The sequence below is a fragment of the Chlorocebus sabaeus genome, chromosome 2 (assembly GCF_047675955.1).
Source record: "Chlorocebus sabaeus isolate Y175 chromosome 2, mChlSab1.0.hap1, whole genome shotgun sequence".
Lineage (NCBI taxonomy): Eukaryota > Metazoa > Chordata > Mammalia > Primates > Cercopithecidae > Chlorocebus > Chlorocebus sabaeus.
In genome coordinates, this window is record NC_132905.1 from 26,093,397 (window position 1) to 26,115,749 (window position 22,353).

Below are 22,353 nucleotides of genomic sequence, written 5' to 3' on the forward strand. Positions count from 1 at the left end.
TGTCTTCATTAGATAATTCTAACATCTTTGTCTCTGTCATCTTGGTGTTGACGTGTTGATTGTCTTTTTTGTTTTTTCTTTTTTTGAAATGGAGTGTTGCTCTTGTTGCCCAGGCTGGAGTGCCATGCTGCAATCTCAGCTTACTGCAACCTCCGCCTTCCGGGTTCAAGTGATTCTCCTGCCTCAGCCTCCCAAGTAGCTGGGATTACAGGCGTGCGCCACCATACCTGGCTAATTTCTGTATTTTTAGTAGAGATAGGGTTTCACCATGTTGGCCAGGCTGGTCTTGAACTCCTGACCTCAGGTGATCCACCAGCCACAGCCTCCCAAAGTGCTGGGGTTACAGGTGTGAGCCATCACAGCCTACCGATTGTCTTTTTTCATTCTGTCTGAGTTCCTCCTGGTTCCTGGTATGATTAACGATTTTTATATTGAGATCTGGACATTTCTATATAATGTTCTGAGACATCTGTTGAGGCTGTTTAGTCTTCTGTTTAGGCTGTTTAGTCTAATGTTTAGGATGGTTTTCTCTGACACCATTCCTACTCTGGTAGGAGAAGGGGGTCTGTATCTCATCACTGCCAGGTGGAGGTAGAAGTCTAAGTTCGTCATTCAGCCTCCATTGACACCCAAGAAAAAGGTCTCCCCACTACTGCTGGTTGGAGGTGTACTGCTGGCTGGGTGCGGCGGTCCCAACTCCCCGCTTGGTCTCCACTAACATTGGAGTGGATGGAGGTGGCATCATTACCACTGGGCAGTGGTGAAAGTCCTGACTAGGTCTCCTCTGATGCTACCTCATTACTGCCAAGTAGGAGTGGAAGTTTAAGGCAGGTGGAGGCTGCCTTATTTTCTGTAGTGTTTGGCTGGAGTAGAGCGTTTGCTGTCTAAAAGTTTTTTGTCTTGCGAGGGTGCCCATTCTCCTACTCCTTTGGCTAGAGAGAGCAGGTTGGGGTTTTTGTGTCTGTGCCCGTTGGTGCTTCCCAGTTGCCAGCTGCTTCAACTCCAGGGCCTGGGTCTATGAGGCAGAAAGAAAACCCAGGGAACTCAGCACTGTGTCACTCCCCAGGTCCTGGGGTCCCTAACCAGTCTGCTTTCTTCTTGTATTTGCTTTATATATAATGTCCAGGGGTTTTAGTTATATTTAACAAAAAGAATAGGGAAATGTATGCCTACTCCATCTCCCCAGACGCTTATGTTTTCTATTTATATTCATGTGTGTGTGAGAGCAGAATTTCTGTTTATATTAATATTTATAAATAAGTGGGGGGAGGGCAGGAGGTCGTTCATATATGTATTCTATGTACACTCTCTTCTAAGTTAAGAATCCCTCTTTTAGAATGTACTGCCTAGCAAAAAAGGTCCTGTCTAGTGGAGGGAACAGGCACATAGTATTAGTGTAATACAAGACACAGCTTCACATGTTTTCTATAAGGGACAGCTGTAAACTAAGCATTATGTGAGCCCAGAGTAATTTCTGGAAATATGTATGGGAAGTCTCCTTGAGCCCCTCCTCCGCATGTTCTTCCTGTTTCTGCAGTACACTTCCCTTACAGTGTTAGCCTCTCTCGTTAACATTGTGTCTCTTCCCTTGTCAAGAATTTAGCACACTGTATGGCAAATAGTATATGCTAAGGAAACCTTTCTAGATAGAGGGAAAGATGAGTAGCAATCAACAAAACTTCAGAATATGCTGAAGGGTTAATGTTTATCCAGCTTCTTTTACTTATTTATTAAACAGTGAGTGGGAACTGCTTGGCAGACACCAGCAGATGCTGGGGAAACCACAAGTAAAGCTGTGACACTATACCGTTCAGCTGGGGAGACAAATAAACTCATCATTTTAACCCAAGATAGTAGTCCTCCAGTGTACTCTGAACACTGCAACCAGATGGATTATTGAACAAGTACCTATTTCATCATACGACTTGTTCTTCAGAAGGGAAAGCACATAGAGAATATATACAGTGCAAGGTTCCCACACCTCACTGGCCATGGGGCTGACCTTGCAAAGTTTTAAAATTGTGGATTCCCAATCATACCTGCTCCCCCACCACTTTGATTCTGATTCCGTAGATCTGGTGTGGAGCCCAGGAATCTGTACTTAAATTGTTCCTCCTTGATTCTGATAAACAGCCAGGTTGGGAACCTCTAGCATAGTGGAAAGAATATATACAGACTTTGGAGTCACGCAGGCTCGAGATGAAGCCCAAGTGTGACACCTGCTTGCTGTGTGAACATCACTGAACCTTTCTGAGCCTTGTGCTGCTTAGCTTGTGGATGAGGAATACATTAAATACCTAGCACTTTGCCTGATGTATGATGGGGTTTTTTTCAACAACAAAAGAAAAATGTTTTCCTCTTATTCAAGAACTTGTATTGGCGATTTTTACATCTGAACTCCTATCTCTGGGCTCTAAACCCAGTCGTTCTTTCCATAGGCTAGTTATTCAAAGGTGGAAATTTTGGAGATTGTCTTATCCAGAAGTTTATTTTATATTGAAGAAGCTAGAATTCATGGAAATCACACAGCCAGGTACTGTAAAAGTCAGGGGTAGAACCCAGATCAGTCCTCCAGTGTACTCTGAACACTGCACCCAGATGGATTATTGAACAAATACCTATGTCATCTTACAACTTATTCTTCAGAAGGGGGAAAGCATGTATAGAGAGAGTATATACATGTTCCCTCTGTCCCAGTTCTGGAAATAGCCTAAAAGTGGGCTAGAGTACAGCCAAATCTAGAACTGTGATTACCCCATGAGAATGAAATCTAGCAGCACCCTCCCAGTGTAGACGAGAGCAACTATATTTAGGAAAAACTCACCCCAAGAGAAGAGCATGGTAGGTTTCATCTAGAATCCAGTTCAGAATAGCTGATACCAGTGCTCTACAAATGACAGAACCAGATCTTGCATTATGACCACTAACTCAACGCGCATTTATTGAATACCTACTTTGTGCCAAAAGCAATTAAGAAACCAGTCAAAAATCACTGATTCTAGTATTCCAGTGAAGGGAGAGAAACAGTAAACAAACAGGTAGATAATCTGGTTTGACAGCTGGTGTGAAGTGCTAAGGATGAAAAATTTAAAGGCAAGGAAAGGAGATGAGGAGTAAGCATAGGTAGCAGTGTTAAATAGGGGTGATCAGACCAGGCCTCACTTGAACAAAGCCCTGAAAGTGGTAAAGGAGCGAGCCCTGAGGACAAAGGGGAGAGGACAGCAAGTGCAAAGGCCCTGAGCAAATGATTTCATCTGAATTGCTGTGTGAGGCCTGACTCACCTGCCACAATGGCATCTCTGTCTCATCTCTGCCTTTATTAGGTGCTATGGCTTTTCTCCCTTCAGGCCTTTGCTTGTGACAGGACTTTAACCTTGAGCAGCCTTCCCACACAGCCCAAAGTGTATAGTGCCCTAACCCAACACAGATCCTTCTCCCTCTTCCTTGTTAGTATTCATTCTGTTTCCAAATTCCTTTTGCACTTTTTTCCCTCCCCTTTTCCCTTCTTGATTGTATGATACAATAAGTACGTTGGGATCTAAGTATCTGTAAAGTATAACACCGTGTCCTGTACAGATTGTTCCATTTGTCTTCACCACCTTTACACCATAGCCCAAGGATCTTATATAACCCACCCCTGTTACAAGGCAGAAAGGTCGGGGGGAGGGGAAGAGGCTTGCCAGGGGCAGTGAGTTCAGTTATGCTGTCCAATCACAGATCTCATCTCCCACCTCCCCAGTGGCTACTTGCCAACTACTTTCCAGGACCACAGCGGAGGGCCACTAAACTAGAAGGGGTTTAGATGTCCATTAGCAGTCAAGAACTGTTTACTCATGCTTATGTTTATTCATGTTTATTCAGTCACTCTCTGACCTCTGGGTGGTTTTGTCTGCTCACCCAGAGAATCCGTTTGTTCTGAATGCCTCATCCCAGTATAACTTTCTGGACCAGAATGCCCCTGTTGCTACTGGTTATAAACATCAAACTTTGGTGTAGCACCACTCTAAGTAATCAGGGTGCATTTTATAGGAATAGAATCTAGGATTCCTAAGGCTCTAAATCTCTAAACAATTCTTTCTGTAATTGACATATTGTCACACAACTGTGATTTCATGGCCATCCCATAAAGCTATATGATTGCCTTTTATAGTCATGTCAGAGTAGCAGTGTGTTATGCCAAAGTAGCAATGTGTTATGCTGTCTTCCTTAGAGAAAGCTGGTTTATATATTTCTGAGCCTATAACCCAGTCTTTTGAAGATCTCTGCTTGTGGTAAATCTTCATCTGTATAGTATTTCATTGAGAGAATATACTACAGTTTATTTATCCATTCTGCTATAGATAGGCATTGGGGTAGTTTTCATTTTAGGGTGATTGTGTATAGTGAATTCCAGAATACATCTTTTGATAAGTTTATATATACATTTCTATTGGGTATATATCAAAGAATTGAATTGCTAGATCATAGAGCATATATATATTCACCTTTGAAATAATAGATACTGCCAATGAGTTTTCTGTACTAGCTGCACTGATTTATACTCCCACCAGCATCGAATGAGAGTATTAGTTGCTTTGTATCCTTGCCAGCACCTAGTATGTTCCCTTTTTTCAATTTAGTTCTTCTCATGGATGTGTAATGGTATTGCATTGTGGTTTTAAATTGCATTTTCCTGACTAATGATATTGAAAGTCTTGTCATATGTTTATTGGCTATTTGGCTATCCTTTTTTGTGATATGTCTATACAAGTCCTTTTTTGTGTTTCTATTAGGTTGTCTTTCCTTTTTAAAATGATTTTTTAAAAAATCTTTTGTATATTATAGATATGAGTGTTTTGTCAGATGTGTAGCAAGTGTCTTACATCACTTTATGAGTTGCCTTTTCACTCTTTAATAGTGTCTTTTGATGAACAGAAATTCTTAAACTTTAAGGTAGTCCAATTTATCAGCTTTTTTCTTTTTGTGTCCTAGTTAAGAAATCTTTGCCTACTCCAGGATCACAAAGATGTTTTTGTTTGTTTCCTTTGGAAAGCTTTATTGTTTTACATTTCACATTTAAATATGATGTGATGGAATCAAGATATATATACATATATATATATATATATTTTTTTTTTTTCATATGAGTAGCCAAGTGACATAGCACCTTTAATTGAAAAGGCCATTGTTTTCACCCCTTCATTTACTGTCACCTGTGTCAGGTGTGTAGGTCTATAGCTGGACTCTGTATTCTATGTGTGGTCTATTTCTGAACTCTGTTCTGTTCATTTTTCTTTATGCCAAGTATACACTGTCCTTTAATTATTATATCTTTATAGTAAACTTGAAATCAGTTAGTATAAGTTCTCTAACTGCATTCTTCTTTTTGAAGATTGTCTTTTCTATTTTAGGTCCTTTGCATTTCTCTATCAGTTTTAGACTCAGGTTTCTGCAAAAATCCTGCTGGGATTTGATTAGGATTATGCTGACTCTACCAATGGTACCAAATCCAGGGACCATTTTTGTCCTTGACAGGACATCTAGCAGTGTCTGGAGACATTTTTGTTTGTTACACCTGGACTAGTGCTACTGGCAGCAGATAGATGGATGGCCAAGATACAGAGGCCAAGGATGCTGCTAGATGCCCTGCAATGCGCAAGACAGCCCTCCACCAACAAGTAATTATCCTACCCAAAATGTCAGTAGTGCTACTGTTGACAAACTCTGCACAAATGTAATCGCTGTTTCAGTTGTACTACAGACTTCTCTCTGCCATCTTACTTTTTGTTTTCAATTTGGCTCACTAGTTTAGTTTTGTTTTTTTGCATTTTTGCCCTTTGATTAATCAAAAATAGTATCCCATTTTTTACTGCCCTGTAATCTTGTTAGGTAGGTATTCTTTTACAATTATTTTAGAGCTTACTCTACAGATTTCAACATGCATTTAACATCTTGACATGTTACGGTCTAATACAGATTATTTTATCACTTCATTATACTACTAGACTCTTAGACACTTAACTCCTTCCCCCCCCCCACCTTTTTGAATTATTGTTGTCTTGCATTTTAGTTTTATATATGCACAAACTACAGAAGACATAATAGTTATTGTTTTGTACAGTTCATTTTTTATATATTTACCTATTTCATTTTCTTCATTCCCTCTTACAGTTCCATGCTTCTGTCTAGGTTTATTTTCTTACATTGTTTTTTCTTTTAGTGCTGCCTGATAGCAATGAATTCCCTCAGGTTTTGTTTGTCATAAATATCTTAATTTCACCTTCTTTTTTTTTTAGACGGGCTCACTCTGTCACCGAGGCTAGAGTACAGTGACACAATTACAGCTTACTACAGCCTCAACCTCCCAGGCTCAATCGATCCTTCCAACTGAGCCTCCCTAGCAGCTGCACACTACCACACCTAGCTAATTTTTGTATTTTTTGTAGAGATGGAGTTTCACCATGTTGCTCAGGTTGGTTTCAAACTCCTGGGCTCAAGTGATCCACCCACTGCAGCTTCTCAAAGTGCTGGGATTATAGGCCTGAGCCACCCAGGCCCAGCCTTACCTTATTGAAAGAGGTGGTTTTTATAGGTTATAAAATTCACAGTTGGTTCTCTAGTCCATAGATTTAAAAAAAAAAAAAATCGAAGCTGGGAGTTATTTTCTTTCAGTACATTAAAGATAGCATTCTATTGACTCCTGGATTGTGTTGTTTCTTTTGAGAAGTCAGCTGTCATTTTTTTGCTTCACTGCTTTTTAAGGTTTTCCTCTTTTTGTTTTTCAGCAGTTTGACTATGGTATCTGTGTGTTCTTTTCTTTATATTGGCCAAATAATTGGGTTGCTGGGTTTTTTAAATCTGTGGGTTGATCCCTTTAATTTGTTTTGGACATTTTAGTATTGCTTCTGCTCTATGCTGTCTTCTAAGACTCATTTATTCACGTCTTTTATTCTACATGTCTTTTATGTTCTTATCTGTGTTTACCATTCATTTTTCTAATTGAGTTTGAATATTTTTTATTGACCTGTCTTCCAAATCATTAATCATGTCTCCTGCTGAGTCCAATTTACTGTTAATATCTTATATTGAATTCTTAATTATAGATACTGTAGTTCTCAGTTCTAAAGTATCCATTTGATTTTTTAAAATAGATTTCAGCCAATTCCGTGGTAAAATTATTTATCCTTTCATTTACTTTGGTCATCTTTTCCTCCATTTCTTGACTTTATTAATCTTGGTTATTTCAAAGTTCTTGACTACTAAACTTCAATAATTGGGCCATCCACAGATCTGCTTCTAATGTCTGTTTTTTCTCCTGATTACCAGCTATGTGCATTTACCTCCACACATGCTTAAAAAACTTATTATATACCAAACATTATATAAAAGAATCATAGCGGCTGCACATATCTTCCATCAAGGTTTGCCCCTTTCTTTTGTTAACTAAATACTTCAGTCTAATCTGACATATTTCAGGGATTGAGTTGGGTCACTGTTGGGTTGCAATCCTGGTGAGCCTCAAACTTAGTTTGGTTCATCCTTATTAGAGTATGATCCTCCAGGGCTTTCAGTTGAAAACCTAATAGGCTGTTTGTCTCCTTAGACATGAAAGCCTTTGGGAGGTTCACTTCTGCCCCTAAGATTTTCAACTTAGTTATTTAGCCTATCACTACTTCACATCATTTCAAAATTGACTAAATGTCTTGAGGAAGACCCCAACCAAGTAAGTATTTCAAGTCCGTCAAATCTCCAGTTTTGTTACCCTAGCTTTGAAGAATACCAAAATCTCTACTGGCTTGTCTCCAACAGCAGCCTTCTTCCAGAAGTTGGGTATTTTGAGGTCCCTCGAGGCTGCAGTTTTGTCTCTCCAGCCCCAGGTAACCATTAAAAGCATTGTGGTTTCTCTTTCCCCAGTGATAACCACACCCTATTCCCGAGCCCACGTCCAGGATCAACAAATGCACCAAAGGTTCACGCACGCATGCCCACACACACACCCACCCACACACACACACACACACACACACCCCCACACACACACACAAGCTATTGATTGTTGATTCCCTCTGAACATTCTGTCTGTTAGTCCATCTAGTCCTTGTTGCTTCCACAAGTATTGGATGCTTTAAGAAATGATTTTTGTAATTTATTTGGCTTTTTGTAGTCATTGGCAGGAGTATTAGCCTGCCAAACCATACTAGAGCCTACCCGGAAGCGGAATCTGTACAGATATTTTTGAGGGCTTGCCGTGTGCCAGATGCTCTTCTGGCTTCTAGGTATAGGATTGTCCCTGCCATCTCAGAGCCTCTAGTCTAAAGTAGGTAGGACAGACATATACATAAATAATACAGCTTGCCAAATACTGTCATAGAAGTGTGTACAGGGGTAGGAAAAAGGAGACAAATGTAAACTAGCACCACCTGTTTAGAAAATTGCAAGTTTTATAAATTTTACATGATTGCAGGTTAGAGATCAAGTGACAGAACAGTGAGAAATGAGGTTGGCAAGACAGGCAGAAGCCTGATGGTGAAGACCCTGTATGCCATGGTAATGCTTAGGTATAGTTTCTATCTAGAAGTATCTGCCCTTCATGCAGGATGGAGAACAGTTTAAGAATTAAGCCTAGGGAATTGCGATCAGATTTTTCTTTTAGAAAGATTACTTAAGTGTCATTGTGAGATGTGAATTCGAGGAGGGCAAGAAACAAGCCAAAGGGCCAGAGAGGAAACTGTGAGAGTTGACCCAATATTAAACACATCAGTTGTCATCAACAGATTTGAAAGGTGTCAAAGGGGTGGAATTGATGAAATGTAGGGAATGCTGGGATTAAGAAGGGGTGAAAGAAAACAGATTCTATGGTTTCTAGCTTGACTATAAATCACCAAGGGAATATGGCAGAAAGCGATGAGGTCAATGTTAGACATACTGTGTATTCCCGTTTCATTAGCTCTACTACGGTTTTTGTTATGTAATCTGAGAATGTAGTTTAGGAACCACCACCCTGTTGAGGGGCAGACTCCAAGTTATCTTCTTGAAACTCCTACGGTGAAATAAGAGAGAGAGCCCTAGGCCATTGCCTTCACCCTGTATTTTACAAGACACCCTCTGATTTTGTCTGTTTTGTATACTGGGCTTCCATTTAAACATTGTATTTGAAGAAAATTCTCTGTGCTAAAAGAAAAAACACTCCTCAGCAGTGTAAGTATCTTCTTCTGGTAGGATATGTGGCTGATACCCTCTCCTGCATGTTGTTCTTCCATCTTGACAGAAGAACATCTTCAGCGGCATTTGGGGGCCACATCCTTTATTTGCAGTAAGTAGGTGCTATTCCACTGTCGTCTAGCATCCATTGTTGCCAATGAGGAGTTCACAGCCATTTATTTTTCTTTTATATGTTATTTGTCCTTTCCTCCTCAAAACGTATGTGATTTTTCTCTATTTAGAGTGAAGGGATTTTACCAGAATGTGGTCAGGTGTGTATCCTTCAGGGTTTTAGGTCTCCAGATAAATCTTTTTGCAGCTAAGGGAAATGTTTCTCCTTTCAAATTACCCCTTACATGGTGGTTCTCCCAGATCTGTCCTCCAAGTCTCACGGTTTGCATCTCTGCATCCCTGCTTTGGGTAAGATAGGTCTACTTGATCTTCTAGGCCACCAATTGGGTTTCTGCAATTAACTATCTTTTTAAAAATTTCATCAGTGGAGCTTTTTTGCATGTGGAAAATTATGCTTTTAATTCTAAGAGATGTCTTTGGTGTCATAATTGAACTTGGTCTTATTATTATTATTATCATTTAAATTCTTATCTGCCTATTTTTCTGGTTCTGTTAATCTAAGATTCACCAGCTCAAGGAGTGCGAAGTGCTTTTTCTACCCGTGACTGCTGGATCCCGTTAAGCAGTTCTCTTCCTTCCTACTTCATCATCCAACTACCAGTATCTCAGGCAGGGAGGTGGCAAAGCAGCCTCTGGTTCATCAGTGTATGAGCCAGTGCACCTGGGATGTCATTAGTCCCCAGCCAAGCTTTGTGGCTGCCATGCATGGCATTTTTCTAGCCTGAGATAGGGAAGAGTCAAGCTTCTTCCCTTCTCTAGCTTCTTGGGGCCACAGAGAGCATGAGATACAGCCCTACGAAGCCTCACAGAGATGAACAGTGCCCTTCCTCATAGGGTTCCAGGGAGCTCAGTAGGCTAGACTCTCCAGCGTATCAGAGTCCCCTCCAAGGGGAAGTTTGGCACCATCTATTTCTCTCTCTGGACTGAGCAGGCCTTGCTCATGCCTGCTGGGCACAACTTGCTTTCCAATCTATAGCCACCGAGTTCAGGAGCATTCATGGAACTGGGGGTAGAGAGAAGCAGCACAAGCACTTTCTTACCTCTTCAAAAGCCCCCAGCAAGTAGAGAAAAAAGAAAGACCACAAGCCCACCAGACTAGATGATCTCTAAGCCTCCATCCAATGCCGACATTTTACAGTTACACACATTTATGGTCTCCAACTCAGCTCAGTCCTCAGTACCCTTGGGCCACACTTTATGTCTTCCCAGCATGCTCTGCTTCTCCAAAGGGAATATTTGAGACTTTTATTTCTCTCCTCAAGCCCTCTGTTTATCCTCCTCCTTGTTCACTGTCAGCCCATGACTTTGAATTTCTCTTCACAAAAAAAAAGACAGACCCTCGGATATTGAGTTGCTTTTTGCTTTCCCGTAATTCTTTCTCCTTTGCCTGCTTGCCTGCCTGCTGTCCATCTTTCCATCCTGCTGGACTCTGTCTTCTCCTGTGTGTTCTGTGATAGTATGTGCTCCCAGTTTTCTCATCTCTCTGGGTAGCCCCTTTCACTTTATGTTGCTGTCAGTCTCACCCAATTCTGATCCTTCTCCTGTATTATAGGCTCCTGGGGGATCTTTTCAGTGCATAGAGTTGACCATATCACCCCTTGCTTTAAACCTCTTAATGACAGGAACAGACAAAACATGTCTGTAGTGATAGAAGTCAGAAGAGTGGTTACCTCCAGGCAGGCGAAATAGGAATTGACTGCAAAAGGACCTGAGGGAGCCTTCTAGGTTGTTGGAATTATTCTGTATCTTACTTTGGGTAGTGGTTACATTGTTCTATACCTACACAAAAATTCACTGAGCTGTACGTTAAAATAGTGCATTTTACTGTACGTATACCTCAGTTTTAAAAAGATAAAACCTGAAGGGTTTTTTTTTTTTTTTTTTTTTTTTTTTTTTTTTTTGTGAGACAGAGTCTCACTGTCTCCCAGGCTGGAGTGCAGTGGTGCGATCTCGGCTCACTGCAAGCTCCGCCTCCTGGGTTCACGCCATTCTCCTGCCTCAGCCTCCCAAGTAGCTGGGACTACAGGCACCCGCCACCATGCCTGGCTAATTTTTTTGTATTTTTAGTAGAGACGGAGTTTCACCATCGAGGAAGATCAAGGATGGTCTCGATCTCCTGAACTCATGATCCGCCCACCTCGGCCTCCCAAAGTGCTGGGATTACAGGTGTGAGCCACCACGCCCGGCCAAAACCTGAAGGTTTAAATCCAAAATCCTGAAGGTTAAAATCCAAACTCCTGAAAATAGTCCACAGATTCCTATTCCTTCCTCCCTCAAGTCTTGCCTCGAGCATAATTTTCTAGTGAGACCCATCCTGGCTTCCTCAGGATATGACTTCCACACTCAGGACTGGAAGCCTAGGCCTGTCCTAATCCTGAAGATACTTTATTGTAACTGTACATGTACTTCCCTCACTAGACGGGGCTCAGTTTGTTTGCACCCCTGGTGCCCAGTGCAGTGACTGGCACATAGACCCTTGGTAAATGTCTGTTGAATGAATGAATGCAAGTTCACTTCATACTTGCTTTGAACTTGATATTTTTACTGAACAGTTTCCTTCCTCCAGCCTGCAGGATGTTTCCTCAGTGAGGGGAAGGCTGCTGCACAATGGCAGTTTTTGATACTCCTGAGGAGGCCTTTGGTGTCTTACGTCCAGTCTGTGTTCAGCTCACAAAGACCCAGACAGTGGAGAATGTGGAGCATCTGCAGACTCGACTACAAGCTGTGAGTGACAGTGCCCTTCAGGAACTTCAGCAGTACATCCTCTTCCCTCTGCGGTTTACCCTGAAGACCCCAGGTCCCAAAAGAGAGCGTTTGATCCAGAGTGTGGTGGAATGTCTCACATTTGTCCTTTCTTCAACATGTGTGAAAGAACAAGAACTTCTCCAGGAACTCTTTTCAGAACTCTCTGCTTGTCTGTATTCACCCAGCTCCCAAAAGCCTGCGGCTGTGTCTGAGGAGTTGAAATTGGCTGTGATCCAGGGACTTAGCACATTAATGCACTCAGCTTATGGGGACATCATTCTGACTTTTTATGAGCCCTCCATTCTGCCACGTTTAGGATTTGCCATATCTTTGCTGTTAGGCCTTGCAGAGCAGGAGAAATCAAAGCAAATTAAAATTGCTGCCTTAAAATGTTTACAGGTTCTACTCTTGCAGTGTGATTGTCAGGACCATCCAAGGTCGTTGGATGAACTTGAACAAAAGCAGCTGGGGGATTTGTTTGCCTCTTTTTTACCTGGAATCTCAACTGCACTGACCAGGGTTATCACAGGAGACTTTAAACAAGGTCACAGCATTGTCGTATCTTCCCTAAAGATCTTTTACAAGACAGTGAGCTTCATTATGGCTGATGAACAGCTCAAAAGAATCTCAAAGGTCCAAGCAAAATCTGCAGTTGAGCACAGAGTAGCAGAGCTGATGGTTCACAGGGAAGCAGATTGGGTCAAAAACACTGGCGACAAGCTGACTATCCTTATTAAAAAGATAATTGAGTGTGTTTCTGTTCACCCACACTGGAAGGTGAGGCTGGAACTGGTAGAACTTGTGGAGGACCTTCTTTTGAAGTGCAGTCAATCATTGGTCGAATGTGCTGGTCCCCTTCTGAAGGCCTTAGTGGGACTAGTAAATGATGAGAGTTCTGAAGTCCAAGTCCAGTGCAATAAAGTTCTGAGACATTTTGCAGATCAAAAAGTAGTGGTGGGCAACAAAGCCCTTGCTGACATCTTGTCAGAAAGCCTGCATTCCCTTGCCACATCTCTTCCTCGCCTAATGAACTCCCAAGATGACCAGGGCAAATTCTCTACACTTTCCTTGTTACTTGGTTATCTGAAACTCTTGGGTCCAAAAATAAACTTTGTCCTCAACTCTCTGGCCCATCTCCAGCGCCTTTCCAAAGCACTCATCCAAGTTCTAGAGCTAGACGTGGCTGACATCAAGATTGTTGAGGAACGGCGTTGGAACTCTGATGATCTGAATGCCTCTCCAAAGACCTCAGCCACACAGCCTTGGAACCACATCCAGAGGAGATATTTCCACTTCTTCACTGATGAGAGGATCTTCATGCTCTTGAGGCAGGTTTGTCAGCTACTTGGTTATTATGGGAATCTTTATTTGCTTGTGGATCACTTTATGGAACTTTACCGTCAATCCGTGGTTTACCGGAAGCAAGCTGCCATGATCCTTAATGAACTGGTTACAGGGGCTGCTGGGCTAGAGGTCGAGAATCTTCACGAAAAACATATTAAAACAAACCCAGAGGAACTGAGAGAGATTGTGACATCTATACTTGAAGAATACACAAGTCAAGAAAATTGGTATTTGGTTACCTATCTCGAAACTGAGGAAATGGGAGAGGAGCTGATGATGGAACACCCAGGCCTCCAGGCCATCACATCTGGTGAACACACCTGCCAAGTTACGTCTTTTCTAGCCTTCTCAAAGCCAAGTCCCACTATTTGCTCCATGAACAGCAACATCTGGCAAATATGCATTCAGTTGGAAGGAATTGGCCAGTTTGCATATGCACTAGGAAAAGACTTCTGTCTGCTCTTGATGTCAGTCCTTTATCCAGTAATGGAGAAGGCTGGAGACCAAACCCTACTCATTAGTCAGGTGGCTACCAGCACCATGATGAATATTTGTCATGCTTGTGGCTACAACTCCCTGCAGCACCTGATCAACCAAAATTCAGACTATTTAGTGAATGGGATCTCTTTAAATCTGCGTCATCTGTCTCTGCACCCTCATACCCCAAAGGTCTTGGAAGTCATGCTGCGGAACTCAGATGCTAACCTGCTTCCTTTGGTGGCAGATGTGGTTCAAGATGTCTTGGCCACCCTGGACCAATTTTACGATAAGAGAGCTGCTTCCTTTGTCGGTGTTCTGCATGCTCTGATGGCAGCATTAGGTACATTGAGAGCCCTTTTTAATGCTGATGTGTGGGGGACAGGACTCAATCTCCTAGTTTGCTTAGCCTTGTTTTTTGCATTGTTTGCAGTGATGCTATGGGGGACATTTGAATCATTGTCTCTCCAGTCCCATAGGTTATGGTGGAGTTTCACTGTTTATCTTTTATACTTTCAGTAATCTCTACCATTTATTGAGCTCCTGCTCTATGCCAGGGATATAAACCCTGCAGACTAAATGTAAATATTATTTCTATTTTATAAATAAGAGAAACTAAGGGTCAGTGACATCCTACTTAGCCAGAGTCACACAATTAATAAATGATAAAATCAGGATTTATGACAGTTTTGTTCTTTCCAGTATATCAAACTGCTTCTGATGATGCATAGCGTTAGCAGTATCTATGCTAATGAAGAAGAGATATAACATGAATTATTCAGTCCACATATAGCCTAGAACAGTACTGTCTAAAAGAAGTTTCTGTGATGGTAGAAATAATCTTTATCTGTTCTATCCAGTACAGTTACCACTCTACACATGTGGTTCGTGCACCTGAGGAACTGAATTCTGTATTTTACTTAATTTTAATAGCCACATGTAGCTAGCGACTACCACACTGGACAGAGCAGGTCTAGAAACTTCCTTTTAACCTTTTAATTGTGTGAGTTGGTTTGAGTTTCTCTTCTTCCCTTTGATCCTATTGGGTGCTTGCCAGAGATGTTAGCCACTATTAGAATGGCAAAATTGGGTGAGCACGGTGGCTCATGCTTGTAATTCCAGCACTTTGGGAGGCCAAGGCAGGCGGATCACAATGTCAGGAGATTGAGACTATCCTGGCTAACACAGTGAAACTCCATCTCTACTAAAAAATACAGAAAAAAATTAGTTGGACGTGGTGGCGGGTGCCTGTAGTCCCAGCTACTTGGGAGGCTGAGGCAGGAGAATGGCTTGAACCTGGGAGGTGGAGCTTGCAGTGAGCCGAGATTGTGCCACTGCACTCCAACCTGGGCAACAGAGCAAGACTCCATCTCAAAAAAAAAAAAAAAAAAAGGGCAAAATTTTGGACTTCAATTATAAGAAAAGGAATCTTTCAACTGGATAGTCAATCTTTCAATGAGAAAATAATAAGCTGTATAGCTGGGTCCCTTTTATTTAAAGAGCGTATTTCCAGTATTTATCTCAGTATTGCTAATAGCCTCTGAGGCAGGTGGAATGGTCACTGGCCTCATTTTGTCAGTTGAAAAAGCCAAGACCTTGTAAGAAGCATTCTCATGGAAGGTGACTGGGGCAGGGACAGTGCCCTGCCGTGTAGCTAATGCCATTTCCAGTGTTTGTTTATTCATGCATGAGCATTTGCGTTCAGCATAAATGTTCCTTTTTTCATTCATTCATTCATTCAAGAGTGCCTGCCATATGTTAGACACTGTGCTAGGTAATGAAGATAGAGCAGAGAACAAGACGAATAAACTCATGGAACTTCCCTGCCACTGCAAGAGAGATGATAAACAAGTAAACAAATCATTAGACAAGCTCACTGCAGATTCTGATAAACACTGTGAAGGAAATAAACACCTCGATGTAACAGGCACAGACTTCTGTAAGTTCAGTGGTCAGGGAGGGCCTCTCTGAGGAAGCAACACCAAAGCTGAGACCTGAAGGATGAGAAGGGCACATCGACACATACGGGGCTGTCACGTTGTTTTTTTTTTTCTTTTTTTTTTTTTTTTTTTTGAGACGGAGTCTCGCTCTGTCACCCAGGCTGGAGTGCAGTGGCCGGATCTCAGCTCACTGCAAGCTCCACCTCCCGGGCTTACGCCATTCTCCTGCCTCAGCCTCCCGAGTAGCTGGGACTACAGGCGCCCGCCACCTCGCCCGGCTAGTTTTTTGTATTTTTTAGTAGAGATGGGGTTTCACCATGATAGCCAGAATGGTCTCGATCTCCTGACCTCGTGATCCGCCCGTCTCGGCCTCCCAAAGTGCTGGGATTACAGGCTTGAGCCACCGCGCCCGGCCGTTTTTTTTTTTATTTTTAAGAACATTCAGGCCGGGTGCCATGGCTCACGCCCGTTATCCCAACACTTTGGGAGGCTGAGGTGGGTGGATTGCTTGAGCCCAGGAGTTCAAGACAAGCCTGGGCAACCTAGTAAGGCCTCGTCTCTACTAAAAATGGGAAAAAATGAGTTGGGAGTGACGGTACATGCCTGTAATTCCAGCTGCTTGGGAAGCAAAAGCAGAAGCATCACCTGAGCCCAGGGAGGTCAGGGCTGCAGTGACCCGTGATTGCACCACTGCACTCCAGCCTGGGTGACAGAGTAAGACTGTCTTAAAAAAAATAGAAATAAAAATTCAAGTGGGAAGGCCCAGAGGGAAGAAGGGGCATGGGTCTTTGGAGAATGGAAAAGAGGCCATTGTAGAGAGTGTTGCAAGATGAAGTTGGAAAGAAGGGCAAGGACAAATCCTGGTAGGGCCTTATGGACCAAGAGAAGGAGTTTGGATTTTATTTTGCAGCCACTTGGAAGCCTGTGTAGTGGGCTAGTCACTGGGGAGTCAGCCATGAATAAGACCCACCTGGACCTGCCCTTGTGGAGGCCCTCATAAGGACTGGCAGGTTGCTTATGCAGACTGAGGCTGGCTTCCATGGGCCAAGTATATCCCACCTGTACTGCTTTAGGGACCTATGCTATGTTTCAATTTGAAATTTCTATAAAGTAGTTTAAGAAAAGCCCTGTGAAATATGTCTCTCCAGAGGTGTCTGAATTTGGGCCTTCAAAATTGAATTGCCTTAGATTGCTGATGTCTTCGATCATCTCTGAAGGAGGAATGTCAAGACTCGTGTAGCTTTGTAGTGCTTTAAAAAGAAAAAAAAAAAAATGAGGTGGAGGGAGAGGGTCTGCCTTGCAGAAAGGAAAATTGGATGGTTCAAATTGAGTGTGGGGCTTCCTTGGAACAGAAGCAAACTTAGAGCTAGCTTTTCTGAAAGATTTGAAATAACCCAGAATACACTTGCTTTTTGAACAGGAATTAGTGCTCAGGTGGAGTCACTATAGTCACTCATAAATCAGAGGAGCACCTTTTGCTGTCATTTCTGTTTGTCATCGAATTATCTAACTGACAGCCACTCTTTTTAAGATGGGTGTGGAAATGTGTTCTCAGAGAACTTTGGAAAGGCCTTAGAAGAACCCAGTAAGAGTTTTAGGAAATTGAGTTATCATTAACATAGTGTGTCACATGCAGTGACTAAAAAAGCATTAGGTGCCACGGTAAGGGCAAGAACCATCAGTTAATTACTGCGAATACCAACTGCTGGTTGGCTGATTATTCATAACAAGAAAAAAATAGGGTAGCTTTGAAAATAAGTGTTTATGTCACATACTACAGAACTTGGAGAATGTGCAAGTCCATCCATACATGGCTGCTGCATTCTTTTTATGGCTGCATAGTATTCCATCATGTGTCTGCACCGTAGTTTATTTAACCAGTCCTTTCTTGGTAGACGTTTTGGTCATTTCCGGTCTTTGGCCACCACAAAAAATGCTGCATTGAATATCTTTGTAGGTCATTTTGGACATGTCTCCGTCTATCAATAGGATGAATTTCTGAAAATGCTGGTTTAAGGGTATAACGTTTAAATTTTTGAGAGTATCAAATTGCTCTCTAAGAGGTTGTACCAATTTAAACTCCATCAGCGATGTATGAGAGTGCCAGTTTTGCCACGCCCTCACCCACACTGTATATTACCAAGCTTTTGATCTTTGCTAATCCAATAGGAGAAAAATAGCACCTTATTATAGTTTTAATTTGCATTAAAAGTGAGATTGAGCTGCTTTTCATATGTTTAAAAGCCATTTGTGAGCAAAGACATTTTAATGTCTGGCACCAGCCTTGAATCTAGAAATAATCTTTGCAGACTGTCTAGTCTTAGCAGTGTAAATGCTGGGTCCGGGTTTTAACTATTTGGGAACCAGTCCCTTAGAGTGCACTAAGTACCTGATAGACAACTGGGGGTGCGGTTTGAAGAATGTCATAATGGATCCCTGGATGTAGGAACCTCCGGCTCACACCTCACGCATTTGCTCTCTGATACTCCCAGTTGCCTGGCCCTGTCATCTCCCATCTGCTGCTGCTCTTGCTCTGTGCAGATGCTCTTTGATAAAAAGAAGATTAGCAGGTGCTAAAGGTTATCAGAGTCTTTTTCCCGACTGTCTGCAAAAGGAGGGTACTGGACCAGAGCAGTGATTTTCAGGCTGTGAGATTTGTTGTTGTTGTTTTATTCTTTAAGTATTGAGAGATTTTTTTGAAATGAAGCCTTTGGGGAACCCTGATATACAAAAAAAAAAAGATTGAAATTCGAGCTGAGTTGGTTGAAGGAATAGAGACCCTAGAACCCATGCCCGTAGCCCCCCGTCTCTTGGTGCCCTCCCTGTTGTGATCCATAAGACATTTCTGCGAAGCCCTAAGGCTCCTCAAGGCACAGTTTGAAAACCACGGGACCCGGTGATGTTTGAAGTTTATTCTGTGGTAACTTATCAGAAGTATTTGAGCATCACCGAATAGGGAAGACTTTGGAGAGAAAACAGCCAGCTTTCTGAAGCATTTTATGTCAGAAATACAGTGTGAGACCATCCATCCTTAAGGCCCTGTAAAGCCTGTATTCTGCTAATGAGTGGTATATTCTGTACTCAGAATTTTGTCACTTGGACGTGTTTGCCAGTCTTGTATATTTTTTCCTTTGCATAAACTTTGAGCACCCAATATCTTTGCAGGTCATTTTGGACATGCCTCAGCATATCAATAGGATGAATTCCTGAAAAAAATGCTGGTTTAAAGGGTTTATGTTTAAATTTTTGAGAGAGTATCAAATTGCTCTCCTAAGAGCCTTTGTGGAACTCTGACATACAAAAATGATTTGCAGTTAGAACTGAGTTGGTTGAAGGAATAGAGATGCTGGATCCCACACTGGGCATATTGGATTTCCAGTGGTGACCAATGGAACATAGAGTCTAATGGGAGACTCAGACACTGAATAGGACACACAAATAAATAGATACGCAAATATATAATCACATATTGTGATGAACTGATATGAAGGGAAAGAGCAGAGAGCTATATAAGGTATCATGTAAGTGACCTAAGTTAAACAGGGTAGTCAAGGGAGAGCCTTATCAGGCAAGTTCTATGTGTTCTGAGATGTGACTTGGAGCTAACCAGATGTGAAGCGGATGGGAGGAATTCCAGACAGAACAGCATATGCAAGAGTTCTGAAACACGAAAATGCTTGCTGCATTGGGGGAACTGGAAAATAATGGGTTAATGGTCAACTGGGAGGCCGGAGAGCCAGGCAGGGACTGAATCATGTGGGGGCTGTGCAGGCCAGGGCAAAGAGCTTATTCTGTGTGAAGTACTCATGCCTGCTGTTAATAGCCAAGGTGATCATTGTAACACTTTATTTACAGCCCAGTGGTTCCCAGACACAGGTAATCTCAGGCACCTCCAAGAGCAAAGTTTAGGAGAGGAGGGAAGTCATTTGAACCAAAGACCAGCAACTCTTGAGAAGAGCACCACCACAGCTGAAGACATCGAACAGTTTTTGCTGAACTACCTCAAAGAGAAGGATGTGGCAGATGGAAATGTCTCAGATTTTGATAATGAAGAAGGTAACTTGGTTTTTTTGGCTTAGCTGGTTTTTTCTTTCTGAAACAGATTATTGTAAAAATGGTGAAACATCATTACAGAAAGGGTAGAAATAAGAAAAGTCACTCATAACCTTACCAGGCTAACATAGCTGTTCCCCTGTTTTGTGTAATCTTTTTCCATTCTTTTCTGTTGCAAAACTGTTTTTACGTGGTTGCAGCTGTGTACCCTTTTTGTGTTTAGTTATAAGCAACTCTGTTGCTGTTGAATTTTGATAATTCATGCTTTAATGGCTGTTACTAAGTGTCCATTCCGCTGTAGGACATTTAGGTTGCTTCTGGCTTAATAATAACACTAATAAACAGTGCTGCAGTGGATGATTCTGTGCATGTGACTTTTTTTTTTTTTTTTGCATATTTCTTTAAATTCCCAAAAGTAGGATTTCTGGGTCAAGGATGTGAACATAATTTAATGCTTGCCAAATTGCCTTTCAAAATGGTTGTGTCAATTTATACTTTTCCTTTGGCAGTGCAGGATCAATACTGGTCTCACCACAGCCTTACCAACATTGGCTATTTCCAGTTTTACTTCTTCCTGAATTAATAGGTGAAAAATGGTTCTTGTTATCTACTTTGCATTTCTTTGATTACCAACAAGGTTGAATGTCTTTCTATAAGCTTCTTTCCTAACAGGTTTTTTCCTTATGCCCATTGTCTATTCATATGCTTTGTCCATTTGTTTATTGGTGGGAGGAGATTGCAGTGTTTTTCTTACCAATTTATATGATAAAGAAGGGAGTTCAGGCTAGTTGAAGCTCTGGCCTGTTGTTTTATTCACAAGCTCAATCTGGAGCTTCAGGTCACGGAAGGATTAATAAATTATTAGAATCTCCTCTGCAAATATAAAATGCCAGGTCATAATGAGCTTGGTGGTCTCAGAACCTTCCTAAATCGAACTGAGTCCCAAATTAGTTTGTTAGGTTGGAATAAAACAGATTTCTTTTTCTTTTTCTTTTCTTTTCCTTTTTTTGTTTTTTTCCTCCTTTTGGTGATCTCCACTGTGAGATTCTGGTGAACTGAAGCCAGTACTTCCAACAGAATAACATGAAATAGTAGCTCGACACAACTCACTGCAACAAATGCCTTCTAAATAGCAGAGAAGCATCACAGGACCCAAATAAGGATTTATGCAGAGTTGAGTCATTGCTCTCCCCAAGAACAGAGTTTTCTGATCAGAAATCTATCAGGCTTTTTCTTCTCAGATTTGTTTCTTGAGCCAACCCAATCCTTTTCGTGAACTACACCCTTCACCCAAACCTGGAAATGCTGAAGCAGTGGAGGCATTCTGATCCCTCATAATCCAGATTTGCCATTCTTGTTCAAAATTTGAGCACTGTCAGTGAATCCATTCCTTCATGATTAGGATCTTCTAGTGTTAGTTGATGTTCACTTAGAGCAGACTGAAAGAGTCAAACCCTTCTTCCAATACCAGGAAAATCCACATCCCTCAAATAACATTCTGCAATAGGTGAATTTCAAACAACAAATCCCCCTCTGGGGAAAAAAGCACAGGTCTATCATCTTTATGCTTATCATTCATCAAGTACACACCACACACTTGGCATTCTAAGGAATGTTTGCCTCAGTGCTGGCTTGACATGAGTTTTTTGTTTTAAGCACATAAAAGCACCTTGTATATCTGAGGTCCCTTTCTCCAAGAAATCCAAGCATTCTACAAATGCATTTTCATTTGTCTTTTCAGCATCTGTTAGAGACAGGTGCATCCTCTACTGTAAGAGTCTGTCTTTCCAGCAGAGGGAACTGAAATTGGAAAAAGTTAAGGGAGCAGTGCTCTGCTCAGTGGAAATGAGCACAGCTGGTGATCAGGGTTGGAATGAGGCTGGGGCTGTAAGTAGATCAGGAAAATTTTTCAGGGTAGGGATTTTGGCCTGGGTTTCATGCAACTCTCAAATCTTGTGATGTTTCCATTTACAAACTTACATCTATCTCATGCAACGCAGCACTCTAGGCAGTGAGAATGATAATGGCTGGTAATATCTCATTTAGTGCTTTCAGTAGCATGTGAGGTATACATGCTGTATCCCTTTTTTTTCCAGATGAGGTAATGTAGGATGAAAGAAGTTGCTAATAGGTAGTAGAGGCAAGACTTATCCAACCTCCTCTAACCAAACTCCATGCCCTGTGAACTACACCAAGCTGCCCTTATTATCTCACCTACAAAGATAAGTAAGGTTTGATTCTGGCCATCAGAAGTTCTTACAGCCTGGTGGAGAAGACAGATGTGCACCCCTTTTAATCAAAGGATGAACCAAGAGGAGATGAAAAAGTGAAGGACAGAGCAGAGGCCAGCCATGGAACGTCCCAGCTTCAAGGCTCCACACGAGAACCCTATCTTTTTTTTTTTTTTTTTTTTTTTTTTTGAGACGGAGTTTTGCTCTTGTTGCCAGGCTGGGGTGCAGTGGCATGATCTCGGTTTATTGCA

General features: G+C 41.8%; 1 protein-coding gene across 1 annotated transcript in view; it reads left to right on the forward strand.

The window, feature by feature from the left end:
• TTI1 (TELO2 interacting protein 1) overlaps window positions 1–22,353 on the forward strand; it is a 51,041-nt gene that overhangs the window by 7,893 nt on the left and 20,795 nt on the right. Inside the window, exons 2-3 of the mRNA XM_008017810.3 lie at window positions 11,879–14,221; window positions 19,674–19,874. Coding sequence (XP_008016001.3) covers window positions 11,920–14,221; window positions 19,674–19,874 — 2,503 coding nt within the window. The 5' untranslated portion in view covers window positions 11,879–11,919. The remainder of the gene's footprint in view (window positions 1–11,878; window positions 14,222–19,673; window positions 19,875–22,353) is intronic.